This window comes from Corylus avellana, chromosome 8 (genome assembly GCF_965113065.1).
Source record: "Corylus avellana chromosome 8, dhCorAvel1.hap1.2, whole genome shotgun sequence".
In the NCBI taxonomy this organism is placed as follows: domain Eukaryota; kingdom Viridiplantae; phylum Streptophyta; class Magnoliopsida; order Fagales; family Betulaceae; genus Corylus; species Corylus avellana.
Genome location: NC_142497.1, coordinates 1,235,825 through 1,252,434, shown reverse-complemented (window position 1 = coordinate 1,252,434; position 16,610 = coordinate 1,235,825). Strand labels below are relative to the sequence as shown.

At 31.8% G+C, this 16,610-nt stretch overlaps 1 protein-coding gene and 3 pseudogenes across 2 annotated transcripts; all 4 read right to left on the bottom strand.

Annotated features, from left to right (window-relative positions):
• Window positions 1-405: 405 nt before the first annotated feature.
• On the bottom strand, window positions 406-2,182 carry LOC148583948 (protein neprosin-like; annotated as a pseudogene).
• A 432-nt stretch (window positions 2,183-2,614) lies between these two features.
• On the bottom strand, window positions 2,615-5,366 carry LOC132163726 (beta-glucosidase 12-like; annotated as a pseudogene).
• A 942-nt stretch (window positions 5,367-6,308) lies between these two features.
• On the bottom strand, window positions 6,309-16,207 carry LOC132163336 (beta-glucosidase 12-like). Of its 2 annotated transcripts, none has more exons than XM_088519208.1 (13): window positions 16,046-16,207; window positions 15,882-15,951; window positions 14,538-14,596; window positions 10,070-10,145; window positions 9,895-9,972; window positions 9,693-9,780; window positions 8,160-8,409; window positions 7,868-7,983; window positions 7,366-7,583; window positions 7,090-7,121; window positions 6,884-6,986; window positions 6,690-6,789; window positions 6,309-6,568 (listed from the first exon to the last, which is right to left on the bottom strand). In XM_088519208.1, the coding sequence occupies exons 1-13, from the start codon at window positions 16,205-16,207 to the stop codon at window positions 6,400-6,402; spliced, it is 1,521 nt and encodes a 506-aa protein (XP_088375334.1). In that variant the 3' UTR covers window positions 6,309-6,399. The 2 variants fall into 2 exon arrangements, with proteins under 2 accessions (XP_088375334.1, XP_088375333.1); XM_088519207.1 differs by lacking the exons at window positions 14,538-14,596; window positions 15,882-15,951; window positions 16,046-16,207 and adding exons at window positions 10,295-10,353; window positions 10,771-10,840; window positions 10,977-11,146.
• Window positions 12,232-14,438, bottom strand: LOC132163725 (beta-glucosidase 12-like; annotated as a pseudogene).
• Window positions 16,208-16,610: the final 403 nt, after the last annotated feature.

Here is a 16,610-nt window from a genome sequence, read left to right as displayed (position 1 = left end):
CCGATTGGTTTATAGGCTAACCTAACCCCATCAGAACATCAATGAGACCTATTGTGGTTTACACTAATTAGGCATTGAGATTTCCATTAATGCAGGATTCAAACCCCATGCTTTAGTGTGTACCTGACCAATTTGAAATTTTTTTTGGGATCACTGAACCACCAACCTTGAATATGGTAGCATGTATGTAATATATAATAGTGCTTTGATGGGGATTAATTCCTAATGTTGATTTAAGTTATATCATGAAAAGAAATACGCCAACTTACAGTCTAGTGTATGTATAACTTGGTTTTATTCACGTCCTTCAAATTAACCCTGGAAATCATAAAATTATTGGTGAGAAATTATCCTCAAAATGCTTGATCTGTATTTTACATTTATGTTTTGAATTTCATTATGACATCAATTTTCTTCCCCACAATCGAAATCCGAAAGTTTCTAATTGTTTCAACATTTAGATATACACTCAAAATCAAAAGCAATTGTTAAACTTAATTGACGTTTATCTTTCAAGGAAGAACAATATTTAGTCAAACTTACAATCCATCCAGCTTCAATGGTGTTTTCTGGATTTGAAGGACCTGATCTAAGCCATATTTGAGCAATGCTGACTTCACATGTTTTGTCATAGGGTTCCATACGTTAATTAATGCATGTCCTCCTAGGTAGCTGCCACCCGCCAGACCAACTCTAGCGTACTGATTTAAAATATAATTTATATATATGTACAAAAGAAAAAAAAAAAAAAAATTAGTTTGTCATGATAATACATACCCTAGTACCTCTGAAACCATAATCCTCATGTTGGAGATTAGGTTTATTCGACGTGGAACTGAGGGTAAAGCACGATGTGCATAGTATTCATCCTCTTGTGCATGTCTAACTGGGATTGTTCCTTTAGGGCATTCCCCAATATCAAGGAAACCTTGAAACATCTCAGCATCGTTGAATTTTCCTTTTGTTACATTTGGAATGGACTTTGGTTTCATCTGATTAACAACAAACAAATTACTATATATGTTAGTCTTATTCCTCAATTGCTCGAATAAAGCCCCAAACGCAAAATTTCTAAAGCATTTCATAGTAATGATCAATCATAGCTAGGTCTTTGTTTTTCTTGGACTTAACACCATCATATGAAGTGACAGCTCACCCAAAAAGAAGAAAAACTGTAAAAATTATAAAATTTGTAGCTATACGTTTTAACTGTGTTATCAATTATACACATCGTTTAAACAAGGGAACACGTGAGACAATAATAAAGCAACCTGTATAATATGTGTTGAAAATAAGATAAGGCGTCCACAAAAGGCACGCCTCTACGTGTACAAAACCAAGTAATACAACATTTAGCTTGTAAGTAGGAAACTGACATTGTCAGTTATTTTTAAAAACAAAACTGCTATCTTCATTTAAATGGGTGATAGTATAAATACTCTCCTATAGAGAATGGTTTGAGAGACGTATGAAAAAGAAAAACAGAAAACGACTCTCTCTTTCAATATATTTTTCATTGGTGGTGCTCTTAGACTGTGGATTTTGTGAATATTACTCCAGTATTTCTGGTAGTGCATTCCATCACTGGGAAAAGGAAGAAATTCATTGGAGCATTTGATTGCTGTGCAAATAAAGTACTGTTCCATTCTGCTGTGCATATTAATTTTCTAACAATATGATTCTTGAGTAATAGATGGTCGAAAGTAAGTTGTTGGTAAATATTTATACAGTCTATTACATCACCATTCATATCCTGCAACGATTTTAGTAGACCATGGATAAGCAAGCTTGAAATTTTTCCAAAAATATTATATAGCGACTAAAAAGAAAAAGAAAAGAGATGAAGATTATCTTGAATCAAATAAAAATAAGAAAAATTTAATATTCAGTATGACCTCAATAGTTTTGATAGTTCCTTTATGCTTAACTGACTATTTTCTTCCACCAACAAATCTATCACTCAGCGCATATGATATGGCTAGCAAGAAACATATGCATCTTAGTTTGGTATTGGTCATTGAAAAACAAAGTATGTCAAGAATATGTCATCTTGTTACATAAATACTCATGAGGTACTTCATTATCCTTTGTAACTGAATATTCTATATATACAAATCCTTTACCTAAGTTAAGGTACGTAAGGTAGTTACAAACCATTCAATCTGAATCCAACACTTTCCATATTTAGACAAAATTCATTATTTTTCGTCTGTAAAACGGTCAATACATGTAATTACTTGTGAATAGTGTTACTGTTCAAACGTCCATATTCACATGTGAATAGTGTTACTGTTCAAAGGTCCTTATTTACTCGTGAATAAGGACTTGTGAACAGTAAGACTATTGACATGTCCCTATTTACGCGTGAATGGTATGTTACTTGGTGCTTCTAGACTGTAATCATATGCAAGTATTTCGCCAGCATGCCATATGCATGTATCACATATGAACAAAAAGTTTTCAACTGATTAGGACATGCTTAACGCCATTAATTAGGAGAAGGGCTTTCTAATGTACTACATATAAAGCAATTCATTACTAGACAAGCATATGGGTCTGGATGCACCTAAAGAACAGTGACATTATATATATTCAAGGAGCACATGCATGGATATTATGTCTGTTTCTTCAAGAAGCTTTTGAACCAATGTGCTGACAGTTTTGGGTGTCTGTTCAACCCGTTCTTGTAATCCACGTAGTTGATGCCAAATCGAACGGTGTAACCATTAGCCCATTCGAAGTTGTCCAATAGTGACCACGCAAAATATCCCTTCACGTTAACCCCATCCCTATACAAATTAAAGAGGAACTTCAAATGAGAGAGAGAGAGAGAGAGAGACAAAGAGAGAGAGTCTTGTTAATTAAGCACTTACTTAATAGCTCGATTAAGGTAGAAAAGATGGCGATAGTAATGATCAATTCTATGGTTTTCGACAAGGGCTTCCTCAAGCGACATTGAGGCGTCATTGAACTCATCAATTCCTGTGATATGGGGATCTTAATTCAGTAGCTTTCAAGGAAATATAACTACCATATTATATATTCTTAACTATGGCATTGAGAATTTAATCACCATTCTCTGTGATGTAAATTGGTGGATTATGATACCTTGTCTTGATGTATAGCAAAAGATCTCATATTCCTCTTGGATATACATAGAGCCAATCAGAAGCAGCCTGCATTATTGCGATAATTTAAAGAAATGGAGCTGGTAATTAGGAGTTTTACCAGAGAATTTTGTCGAGCCTTTTATGTCGACTAATTAAGATGTATCAACCCAAGCAATGGGAAGTAATAATTAACGTAAAGCTATAACTTATTTTGATATGTATGATCCGAGTCAAGATTTGTTAAATCATCACTTATTTCAAAAGTTTTAGTTGATAGAAAATTGTTGGTTTAATCATTTAATTAATAGTTTAACACTTACTCTAACGTGTGGCCTCAAACCTAACATGTAGATTATTTAATTGAAATTGATGGTGAATGTGAATGGTGACAATGTTTGAAATCATGACTTTTTCTATAATACTAAATTCAATTACTACTAATATCAAAAGTTTAAGTTGATAAGAAATAGTTAATTTAATCATTTAATTAATAATCTAACAAAATTTGCAATATATCACCTTAGCAAATCCGAGGATAAGCTCAAAAGTATTTGTGCATGTTAGCTTGACAAATTAGTACAATATTGCATCTACAATTGAAGTACAAGAAAAGGGATTGATTTATTTGGTACACACCTTTGAACCAATGAAAATCCCATGTCGCTCGAATGCAGCCACATCCAAAAGGCATGGTATAATTTTTATTAGTTTCAAAAGCAAATCATAATCATAACTTCAAGCGTTACGTTGAGTTTTGTACCATCTACTTACTTGAAAGATTAACATGCATATCCTTTGTGTAGCTTGCATTTACAGCATTGTGTTGAGGTGCATAGGCTGTATAATTAGAGGTATAGTAGTTTAATTCAATAAAATCAAACGACCCATTTACTATATTGGATTGCTCTTTTGAGAGCTTGGGTAATCGGTTTCCAACAATAGATCGCATGATATGTGGATAGTCACCATTGGTCAAGGGTTCCATAAATCTGCAATAATCCATTGATATAATAAATGTCGTGCCTAGAAATTAATATAGTAAACATTTACTTGTATTGGTGACTTAATTCAACTTTTGGACATTTCTTAATTCAACCTGAAAAGTTATTGAACTTATTGGATTTTTCGCATTTGGCAATTTGATAAAAGCTTTTAATCCATTGTACTTTAAAACATAAATTGGGTTTGTCCATTTATACTTAGAATATTATAACTTTTGATTTACAAACTAATGTTACAATGTAGAATTGGTCCAAAAAAAAAAAAAAAAAAAAACTACTCAAGTAATGGCCTCATTTAGCCCAGAGCCGTTGTTAGTTTAAATAACATGATACCATGTATATTATTAATGTAAGAAATTGCGAAGATTTTATTCATGCTATTTGAGGGGTTGTGGGGGCTTATTGCACCCTTATGTTCTGCTTGTATTTATTAGAAAAGAAATCTCATATATTTTTCATAGTAAGAAAAAAAAAAAAAAATAGAAAAATAGTGATGTTAGAAATCACATTTTTATCTGATAGTACTGATATGACAGTCTCAACTAACTCTAGTATCGATAATTGGTAAAAAAAAAAAAAAAAACCATTAAGCAACACTTACCATCCAAACCAGAAATCAAGGGCTCGTATTGCAGCATTACAATTATGCTTGGCGTTAGAGTATGGCACCATCCAACCTATCACTAGCGTTATCCCTATTCACCCTTTCTGTCTTGCTTGCACATACGGCGCATATGGTGAATATTGTTTAGGATATACATTAATTAAATATTTTGCTTTCAATTTATATATGGAACCTGATATTTTGGCTTGTATAATTTAACGGTAGCTGCATGAGCAAGAAGCTCGTGGTGTGTCACCAAATATGGCTCTGTACTGGAATTTCCATTTGTGCAATTCAAATTTTGCCAATTAGAACATCGAACCCAGTGCTTAGAACCCACTTGCATAACCACCAACACAGTAGCTTGTTGGGTCATTTATTGTAATCCAACGCCTCACCCGATCGCCAAATTCCTTGAAGCAAAGCTCAGCATAGTCCCGATAATCATCACTTTTTTTTTTTTTTTAACAAAAATACACGTAAAAAAGAATTAGCAAATTATTTAGACCTTGACTTCAGAGTGTGCATTTATTTAGGAATTGGTTTAGGTCCAGTTTCAGTTGGAACTGGACCATTGAGACTAGGATAGAAACACTTATCCCATAAGAACATCTCTAGCAACACTAGTTATTTTAGATACCAAAAATACATTTTTCTATTTTAATTCTTATCTTTTCAATTCAAACTCCAACAAATTATCTATTTCACTCTCTACTTTTTTAAAATATTATTTTGCAATGTATTTATTTATTTATTGTTTTTAACTTATGGTTTTCTTCCCTTCTCCCTTGCCACTCTCAATGAGTAAACCCAACAGCAAGCCAAAGACACCCGAAGCAAGAACAACACAACCAACACATCTCCCAAATGACCCAATTGACCCAAGAAAACCACAGCCAAAGAAATCACCCCCAACCACAAAACCACAATCCCCAACTAGAAAACCAGATATTACGTACAAACAGAAATCTCAATGATAGATCAGTAAGGTACATTAACCAAATTAAAATAATGGGAGAAACCTTGCAAATTGAGTGATAAATTGAGGGGGATAAATATCGCTTCTCCCTTTTATTTTTTCCTTCGAAAAATTGTTCTCCACTTAAAACTATGATCGCGATATTAATATGCATGTAAAAGTTTGTAAATCAAGTGAATAGAGAACCATAAAAGTAATAAGCCACTCACATAATTTGAGGACTTAAGAAACTGCCATACACGTCTTCTAAAGCTTAGGGAAGATCCCAGTGGAAGAGTGTCATAATTAAAAGGCTTTACACCTACAATATTAAATTATATATACTAGCTATAGATCGTAAATTATGAGCATATTATAAACATAAAGTTTGAATAAATTCTTGACTACCTTTTATTCAATAGCAATGCAGTATTTAAAGACTAAACTTACAGCAGAAAATATAGTCCAATACGTAAAAGGACTTTCCGCTGACTATGACTCTTAAAGCAATAAAGGTAAATATAGTTCAAAACGTAAAAGGACTTCACACTACCTAAGACTCTTAAAGCAATAAAGATCGTTTGACTTAACGTCAATGAGACCCACTCCTAAAGCAACAAGGATAATTAAATAAAGTATGCTACGTGACAAACCCATCACATAGCAATAGTGACAGACACAATGAAACCTAATCGAAATAAATGACTACTGCACTGCACACACACTCTATTTCTTCAAGAAGCTTTTGAACCAATGGGCTGACAGTTTTGGATGTCTTTTCAACCCGTTCTTGTAATCCACATAGTACATACCAAATCGAAAGGTGTAACCATTAATCCATTCGAAGTTGTCCGTTAGTGCCCACGCAAAGTATCCTTTCACATTAACTCCATGCCTATAAAAAGAGAAAACCCAAATAAATTTAAAATTTTCTGAAAACTCATATATATATATATATATATATATATATATATATATATATATAAAGAGATAGAGTGTGTAGTTAAAGCACTTACTTGATAGCTTTATTAACGTACTTAAGGTGGTGATAGAAATAATCAATTCTATGCTTGTCCACAAAGGCTTCCTCCAGCGACAATGAAGCATCATCAATTCCTGTGATATGGGGATCATCTTAATTAATTAGCTTTAAAGGAAATATAAGTACCATATTATATATTCTTAATTATGATATTGAGAATTTAATTACCATTCTCGGTGACGTAAATTAGCGGATTATGATACTTTCTCTTTGTGTATAGCAAAATATTGTGTAATCCTCTCGGATACACATAGAGCCAATCGGAAGCAGCCTGCAGCATATATATATATATATATATATAGGCAAATTAGTACAATATTGTATCTTCAATTAAATTAAGTACATGGAAAGGGATTGATTTATTTGGTACACACCTTTGGACCAATGGGAATGCCATTTCGCTCGTCTGCAGCCACATCAAGTCAAATTCTTATTAGTTTCATAACCAATTAAAATCATAATATCAAAAGAAATACTATATAGTAAACTGTTATACGACTATTATATAATTTGATGAGTGACCATGAAATCAAATATTTAATCAGTACTTGTTAAAACAAATTAAGTGCTAATTTTTACTTCAACATCAATTTAATTATATGGCAATATATCGTAAAACATCAAACGTTGAGTTTGTAGCATGTACTTACTTGAACGATTAACACACATATCTGTTGTGTGGCTTGGATTTACAACATTGCGTTGAGGTGCATTGGCTGCATAACTAGTAGTGTAGTAGTTCAATCCAATAAAATCAAACGACCCATTTAGAATATTGGATTGCTCTTTTGAGAACTTGGGTAATCGGTTTCCGACAAGAGATTGCATGCTACGTGGATAGTCACCATTTGTCAAAGGGTCCATTAACCTACAATAATTTTACTATAAAATTATTCACAAACTAATGTGATAATCTACAATGAGTTTCTTTTAAATAGATAATAAAATAAAATTTTGAAGGTTCGAGAATTCTATTCTCTCTATTTGAGGGGTCGTAGTGCCATATTGCAGTATCCTTATGTTCTCTATTTTATTTATTAGGTTTTCAATAAAGCTTACTTATATATATATATATATATATATATATATATATATAGTAATAAAAAAATAGTAAAATATTACCTAAAAAAAAAAAATTGAAGGATCACTTACCATCCAAACACGAAATCAAGGTTTCGGAGTGCTGCATTACGATCTTGCCTAGTGTTAGAGTATGGCTCCGCCCAGCTTGCTACTAGCACTATCCCTATACACCCTTTTTGTTTTGCCTACAAATATTTAACATTTTAGTAGCATGAAATAGTAGTTGGATAAAAGTGTGGTAATTCACATTATTTATGATTATAATATGAAATAATTTTCCATCAATTATCTATAATTGACACATGGTAAATATTATTTACGATATACAATAAACATTTTGATTTCAATTTATATATAGAACCTGATATTTTTGCCTGTACACTTCAACGGCGGCTGCATGAGCAAGAAGCTCGTGGTGTATCACCAAATATGGCTCCGTGCTAGAATTTCCGGCAGCGCAATTATTCCGATCAGAACATCGACCTGGTGCAAATGACCCGCCTTCATAACCACTTAAACTGTAAGACGTTGGCTCATTTATGGTAACCCAGTTCTTCACTCGATCACCAAATTCATTGAAGCAAAGCTCAGCATAGTCCCGAAAATCATGGCTTTTATTTATACAAGAATAAACAACAACAAAAAAATTTATTCAGAACTTGACTTGAGAGTGCAGTTGTTTAAGAATTGCTTAAGTTCAGTTTTAATTGAAACTGAACTGACCCTTTATTTCATAAAGGAACATAAGAGACATGTATTCCAATCCTAGTAAATCCAAATCCACTTTCAACTAAAAAATTCAAGCTTGATCCACTTATTTATAATTAATTCGAGCAAGGAAATTTTTAAGTTCATTCAATTATATGATCTATAAGGCTAAACCAATAAATGAAACAGAGTCCAACTTGCAAAATGTTTCATATTGTTAACAGGACAATAACTTAAAATAAATGATTGTCTTCGAGCACTCACAATGAGTTAGCCATTTCCTATTTTTATCTAAAAGAGATAAGCAAAACACTAAAAAATTCTCTACATTGGACTATGCATCTCAAATGTAAAATATATATATTTTTTGCATTTGTGAACAATTCACCACATGTAGCTGGCACTGTTCACACATACATTTCATTAATATACTATTTCTCTCTCCACATCTCTATTTTTTCAAATGTTTCTCTTACTATTTTTCTCTCCACATATCTTTTTCCAAAAAGTTGAAAAGTAGGGTCTTTAGAAAAAGTACAATCCTTATAAAAAAAAATAAAAAATTTAAATGATATAAATAAATTTTAAAAAATAGATAATTGGATAAAGTGGGTTTCAATTAGCCATTTTGCATAAAAATATACATAAACCATTATGAATGCTCTTAGTGGAATTAAACATAAGAGAAAATAAATGAAGTTCTTGATCGAATGTGGATCCTCCCAAAATGTTTGCAATCTCAAGTATGAACAGTACAGAAGAGTATTAATTAGCATCCATCATCTTGGGTTCTCCATTTTCATTTTATTTTTTGAAAAACTAAATTTGTCTTCTTCATTCTACCATGCAATTTACAATATCTCCTTTAATCTTTCAATTTCAATAATGTACCTTACAAATCTACTATTACGCGACAATGTCCCCATTTTGCCTCTAAAAGACAAAAGCACTCATAAAGGACATTGTAATCCCAATACTAGATCATTAACTAAATAAAAAAAAAAAAATTAAGGAGAACATCATAAATTACGTGATAAATTGAGAGGTAAATATAGTTTTTTTTCTTTTCCTTTTTCTCTTGAAAATGAGTTCTCAACTTAAAACAATGATCGTGATATTAATAATATGTGAAAGCCCGTTAATGAGGTGAATAGAGAACCATTTTTATAAGTAATTCGTGACTCACACAATTTGAGGACTTAAGAAACCGCCATACTCATCTTCTAAGGCTTGGGGAAGATCCCAGTGGAAGAGTGTCACAAAAGGCTTTACACCTGCATTCAATTATATATACTAATTAACTATAGATCGTAAATCATGAGAATATATATATATGATCTTTGCCATTATAAAAAAAAATTTTAAAAAAATAAAAGAATATATATGACCTTTGGCTAGGAGCTCATTGATGAGGTTGTTGTAGTATTTAATTCCTTCCCTATTCACACCCCCACTTAGCTTTCCATCTGTCACAAAGGAAGATGTTGCATATATATATATTTTTTTTGTATGAACTTTTATGACAAAGAATGGATTGATGCAAATGAGAAATGGGAAACTTACTTGGTAAAACTCGGGACCATGAGATTGACAATCTGTATCCATCTAAACCCATTTTCTTCATAAGGTGAACATCTTCCTGTATCATAAATAATTTAGAGAATATTAAATGTTAAAAAATTATCAAGGATATATATATCTTTGAAATTAATTGACAACTAGGAGTTAATGTGAGTTACTTAATTTTCTTTGTTTCTTTTATATTGTGCGTGCACCATGGTACCATACCTTGTAGCGGTGATATTGATCAACAGCTACATCTCCAGTACTATGATCCGTTATCTTACCTGCAATTTCATTGCAAAATATATAGTATTTAGATAAGGAGTTTTCTGCTCTAATAATTGAGGTCATAATTAAATTAACTAAAAATATCAAATATGCCTCACCACCATAGTCCATAATATAGACAACTAGTGTTTGAAGATTTTGACTTGAATATTCAGTTATGAAAAAAAAAAAGAAAAAAAAAGAAAGAAGAAATTAAAAAGGGAGTTAAACAATTCTGATTGCCTTTGGCGTTTAAAAGAAAACCCCTTTTTGGGTGTTTCTCTGCTTAGGTTTGGGGGATATATATATATATATATATATCTTTTTGTTTTGTTATTTTTTTTTTCTCCTTTTGAGCGATGAATCTATTCAACTCAATATCTATAACATACGTATTTGTAAGTCAAAATTTCATTTAATTTGAGAAGAGACACCTGGATATGTATGGGTGTAAGTGTCCCATATAGATGCCCCTTTACCATCTTCTTTTGCAGCACCTTCAAACTGGAATTACAAACAACACACATCATCATATATATATATATATATATATATATATATATATATATATATATATATATGCTTGAGAAATGTCAGAAAAACTATATATATATAGAAATCTGGGGCATACGCCGCATACCTGATAAGACGCTGATGCCGTTCCAAAAATGAAACCTTCCGGGAAACTGCTCCGGTTGAGCGAAGCAGTACTGTAATGGTTTGGTCTAACAGCAATGGTGTTTGTCAATGAGGCATGAAGAACTAAAAGACCCAAAACTAGGTACCTCTCGAATGCCATGCGTTCCGCTTTTGCTGAATTATCCTCTCAAGCAATTTCACTAGCTAGCCCTTTTTATAGAGATTTTAAATAATGGATAATTATGGATCTTTATGGATTATGATTTAAAATTATGATCATCTTCCATTATTTGAAATAGATAATATGCAGTTATTTAAAATTATGATCTTTATGGATTACGATTTAGAATTATGATTATCTCTGTTCATTAAATGAACTTGGATAATATGTAGTTATTTATAATATATAGCAATCAATAAATAATGATCCTTAATTGATGTGGATCTTTATGGATTATGATTTAAAATTATGATCATCTCCTTTCATTAAATGAACTGAATAATATCCAGTTATTTATAATATATAGCAATCAATAAATAATGATCCTTAATTGTTGTGGATCTTTATGGATTATGATTTGGAATTATGATCATCTCCAGTTCATTTGAACTGGATAATATCCAATTAGTTATAATATACAACAATCAATAATTGTTTTGTATCTCAATCCATAAATAATTCCTGACAACCTGCCCTCTTTTTTTTTTTTTAGGTTTTCCCTGTTTATTAATTGAAATGTAGTTTAGTTTCCTCTAATATAATATAATTGGATTCAAACATATAAATTTAAGATTTTAATTTGAGTGATGTGATGTGATCGATTTCCCATTATATATATTCATTAGAAGATTCCCAGAGATGCTTAATTATCCTCTCAATCAATTTCACTAGCTAGCCTTTTTTATGGAGATTTTAAATATGGATAAGGATTGATCTATGTATTAATTATGATGATATCCAGTTTATTTGAACTAGATAATATTCAATTATTTATAATATACAGCAATCAATAAATAATGGATAAGGGTTGATCCTTAATTACTTTGGATCTTTATGGATTATGATTTAGAATTATGATCATATCTAGTTTATTTGAGTTCATTTGAACTAGATAATATTCAGTTAGTTATAATATACAGCAATCAATAATTGAGTATGTACACAAACAATATTCACATTATTCAAAAGAGCATAAAGATGGAGAAGAAATTATATTTTCAGTTTGTTGATTGGAATTATATGGGCATCGTCATGTCTATTTCTCGAGGAATTTCTTGAACCAACGAGCTGAATGCTTAGGGTATCTTTCCTGTCCGTTCTTGTAGTCTACATAGTTGATGCCAAACCGAACTATATATATAACTTGAATCCCATTCGAAGTTGTCCGACCATGCAAAGTATCCTTTAATATTTACGCCTTTTCTGTTAAAAAAAAAAAGGAAAAGAAAAGGTCAAAGCCAATAAGATACACTTTTGGTGTTGGAAATTGCTAGAAGAGATATAGTAATTCATCCAAAATCTAATAATTGTTTTTCGTGCCACGTCAAAGTGTAACTGTATTTATTTATTTTTAATGACAATGAACCATCTAAAGCAGGGCAACTTTATGTATCTGCCCTTGAACGATAAATCTCAAACCTATGTAACGCGCCCCTCCCTTCGAATTGGTTAAATATGGCTTTGTTAGGGGTGTGGATCCAACGAATTATTTGCATACAAGGGGATTCAAACCTTAGAAATGACGTATGCTATCAAGTCTTCTTCAGTTAAGACAACTCATTTGAGTTAAAGGAAAAACATGTATTGATAAGCACTTACTTAATAGCCTTGCGAAGATACCAAAGATGGCTCTCGTAATAATCAATTCTTTGGTTGTCCACAACGGCTTACTTAAGCAACAAGCTGGCATTATTTGCCTCATCAATCCATACAATATATATAGCTGTAGATATTTAGATTCAAACTAATGACCCAATATTTCCCATTAACTTATGTGAAAATATATAATTGAAAAAACAAATTACCATTCTCGGTAATGTAGATTAGTGGATTATGATACTTCTTCTTTGTGTAAAGCAAAGATCCAGCAATCCTCTAGGATAGACATGGAGCCAATCTGAAGCAGCCTGCATCCGATGTAGAGATCAATGGAGGGTCATTATTTGAGAATTTGCTTATAAACCCTTTCTTTTGTGTGTGTGGGTAAGGTCAATAAGACCAACAAATATTACGTCTTTTACTGCATGTGGACGTTTTTACTTTCAATATACCAAAAAAGAAATGTAGATTTATTTAGCACATACCGTAGCACCAATGAGAATCCTGTTGCATTGAGCTGCCACAACAAAAAAAACACGGTCTAGTTATAAGTATAGATCCACAAGAAACATATAAAAATTGAGTTGAAGAAATTAATGCATATAAGAAAACTTTGTTAAATTAATTTTGAATACAATAAATTCCTCCAACGTTTTTTATCAAGATTGGTTCAAAGTGTTGTATGATCTACTTACTCGAAAGATTAGTCCAATAATCTGTTGAGGTGCGTTGGTTACATAATTGGCAGTATAGTAGTTTATTCCTATGAAGTCAAATGACCCTTTTACCAGCTTCGATTGCTTTTTGGTGAACTAGGGCAATCTGTTTCCTACCAAAGACTGCATGCTATGGAGATAATCACCATTTGTCAAGGGGTCCATAAACCTTTAGGAAACCATGGAATATATTACAATTTAAAGGTATAATTTGATCATTTTAAGTTACCCAAATAAAAAAAATAAAATAAAAAAAAGATTTTTATAGGTTAAAGGGTGGCTTTCAACCATTCAATCCCATTTACAATTTTTATTCAAATTAACATTAAAAAACAATTGTAACAAATTCTACAAATACAGGTCCAATCAAACAAGTTAAGCAGAAGTTACCATCCAAGCATGAAATCAAGGGCACGTAGCACGGCATTACGATTGTGCTTGGCATCGAAGAATGGCACCATCCAGTGGCTCATTAACGTAATTCCTATAACGCCTTTTGTGCGGTCTAGCTCAATCGGCTATGGACCACGCCTTATGAAGCAAACATTACTAGTTTAAATCCCTTCCCCCCCTTTTTATATGAACATATAAAATAAAAAAAATAAAGAAATTAAAAAAAAAAAAAAAAAAAAAAAAAAAACATTGGTTAAGAAATTCTCCCAATTATGCACAGGTAAAGTAAAACGACCAATTTGTTTTTGTTACTAATAGGAAGATGTTAGCTAGTCATGTACTTTTCTTCCAAAGTAAGTGGCTGTTTTTATGGTTTTCTCTTCAATTGCATTTGTGCCTTCCAATTGCAGTTTTTTTTAATTTTTAATGAATATGCCAGTTTTTCTATTGTTTGTATAATAAGATATTTTCTAGTTACTATTGTTTACTTTTTTTTTTTAAATTATTTGATCGAGTTACTAAACTGTTGCACCATAAACAAGCGAATTTGTCCGTTTTAATTAGCTTTTTATAAATATTAATTGTACAGCTCCTACAATAGTGATTATTTATCTCCGCCACCAACTATAAGTACTTTATATTGATGATATTGATCAACAGCTACACCTCCATTACTGCCGTCCTTTATCCTACCTGCAATTTCATATAAATCTTAATTATATTTCGTAATATATAAAACAAATTTCTCTGCGTTACTTTGGCCATAAGTTAACCAAGTACTAGTGCACATGCCAATCTACCCAAATACAGACAAAAAAAAAAAGAAAAAGCAGACAAGTTTGTTCCTCTTACGATAAGTTCATGTGAAGATGAAAAGTAAATGTCGAGACATGGAGCAAGACACATATGAAGACAAAGGATTGAGCTTTCCATTGTCCTCACACGATTCCAAGAGCCAATAAAATTAATCCCAAGGGTAAACTAATTCATATATATATATATATATATATATTGTATCTTGTAGAAGTATTTCTAATTCATTATTTAAGAACATGTTTTCTATATATTTTCTTTTAAGGAGGTTGTGCTAGGGTAGGCACTAGCTAGGCACGAAACCCAATTGGGTTTTGACCTTAGAGATTTATTCATGTTATGTAATTCGATTAAATTTATATATTTATTAATTTAACATAGTATATATCATACAGAAATCTTGTGTTCAAAATTTTCATTTGAAATTTGCACCCATATCTCCAGATTTCTTTTTGGGAAGTCTTTTGATGGTGTCAATGTTTGAATTTAAGACTTTTAATTCTAATACCATATTAAATTATCATTTATCTCAAAAGTTTAAACTGATAGGAAAATGTAAATTTAGAGTATGTTTGCGATAATGTTTAAAAAATAGAGCTTTTAAGTTAAAAAAAAAAAAAAAAAAAAAATTGTCAAAAGTTTCATTTTTAAATTTTTGTGAAATATACGTTTTCGCCATATTTTTAGAGTAAAAAATAGTTGAATAAGTACTTTTAGAATATTTTTTTTTTTTACCAAATATACCAATTTTTGTTTGACATAACTTTTTAGGTACTAAAATTACTAAAAATACTTTTTATGCTATTTAATGCAATCCTAAACATGCTCTTAGTCACTTAATCATTCATTAAACAAAAATAATTTTGCATCCATTAAAGCCCTTCAACAAAAACCAATTTGGCCCAGAATTTTTCCATTTTTTTAACAAAAGCTGTGGCATGCAAGAACATACATTCACTCCCCCATGCCTTGTCGTTTATGTAAGAACTAAGAAGTCAAGGACAATGGAAAAAGAAAGGCATTTAAAGTCGTCCAATGACCTTTGCATTCCATTATTTTTTGTACCAAAAAGAAAAACTGCGCATAAAGAAAGAAGTTATATGACCCAATGTTTCACACAATATTGGTAACTCATACTTTGTTTGAGAGAAATAGTGAGAGAGACCTGGATATCTATGGGTGTAAGAATCCCATACACTTGGTCCTCTGCCATCTTCATTCGCTGCACCTTCATACTGGAATTTCAAAACCAAATTTGCGAATTTGCTTGACATCTCAAGAAACTTGAAGAAAAACTCTATTATATGATACAATTAACCCAAGAGTTACCTGGTAATACGCTGACGCCGTCCCGAAAATGAATCCGGCTGGGAAACTGCTCCGGTTGAGTGAAGCAGTGTGATGGCTTGGTGTAACAGCGATGCTATTATCAATCAATGAGCCAAGAAAGAGCTCGAGGCATAGGAGTACTAGATAGCCTTGAAATGCCATTGCTGATCTTGGTTATTGTTGGGAGGCCCTGGCAGTGCCTTTTATAGAGAAAGAAGGAAAGAAAAGGACAAGGAAAATGACACACAATATGTAAGATAACTCTCACTCCCTCAGTTCTTCATATGGTTACTTGAGAAAAGTCATATATGATCACATTGATTGGATACGTATCGAACAGTTCAAAATTTATCTGGACAGATAGAAATTTATTAAATAGGTGGCTTTCTACCATAAACAACCAGAAAAGGAGTGCACCCCAATAATGAGTGTATTTTAACAAAATTTCACCCATGGCAGCCACTGAACCCAATCACTCGGTTTGAAACTAGTAAAACACCTTAAATACATTTCAATGGTACGATTTACTACTTCCGTTTGACCATCGGTTTGGGGATGATAAGCG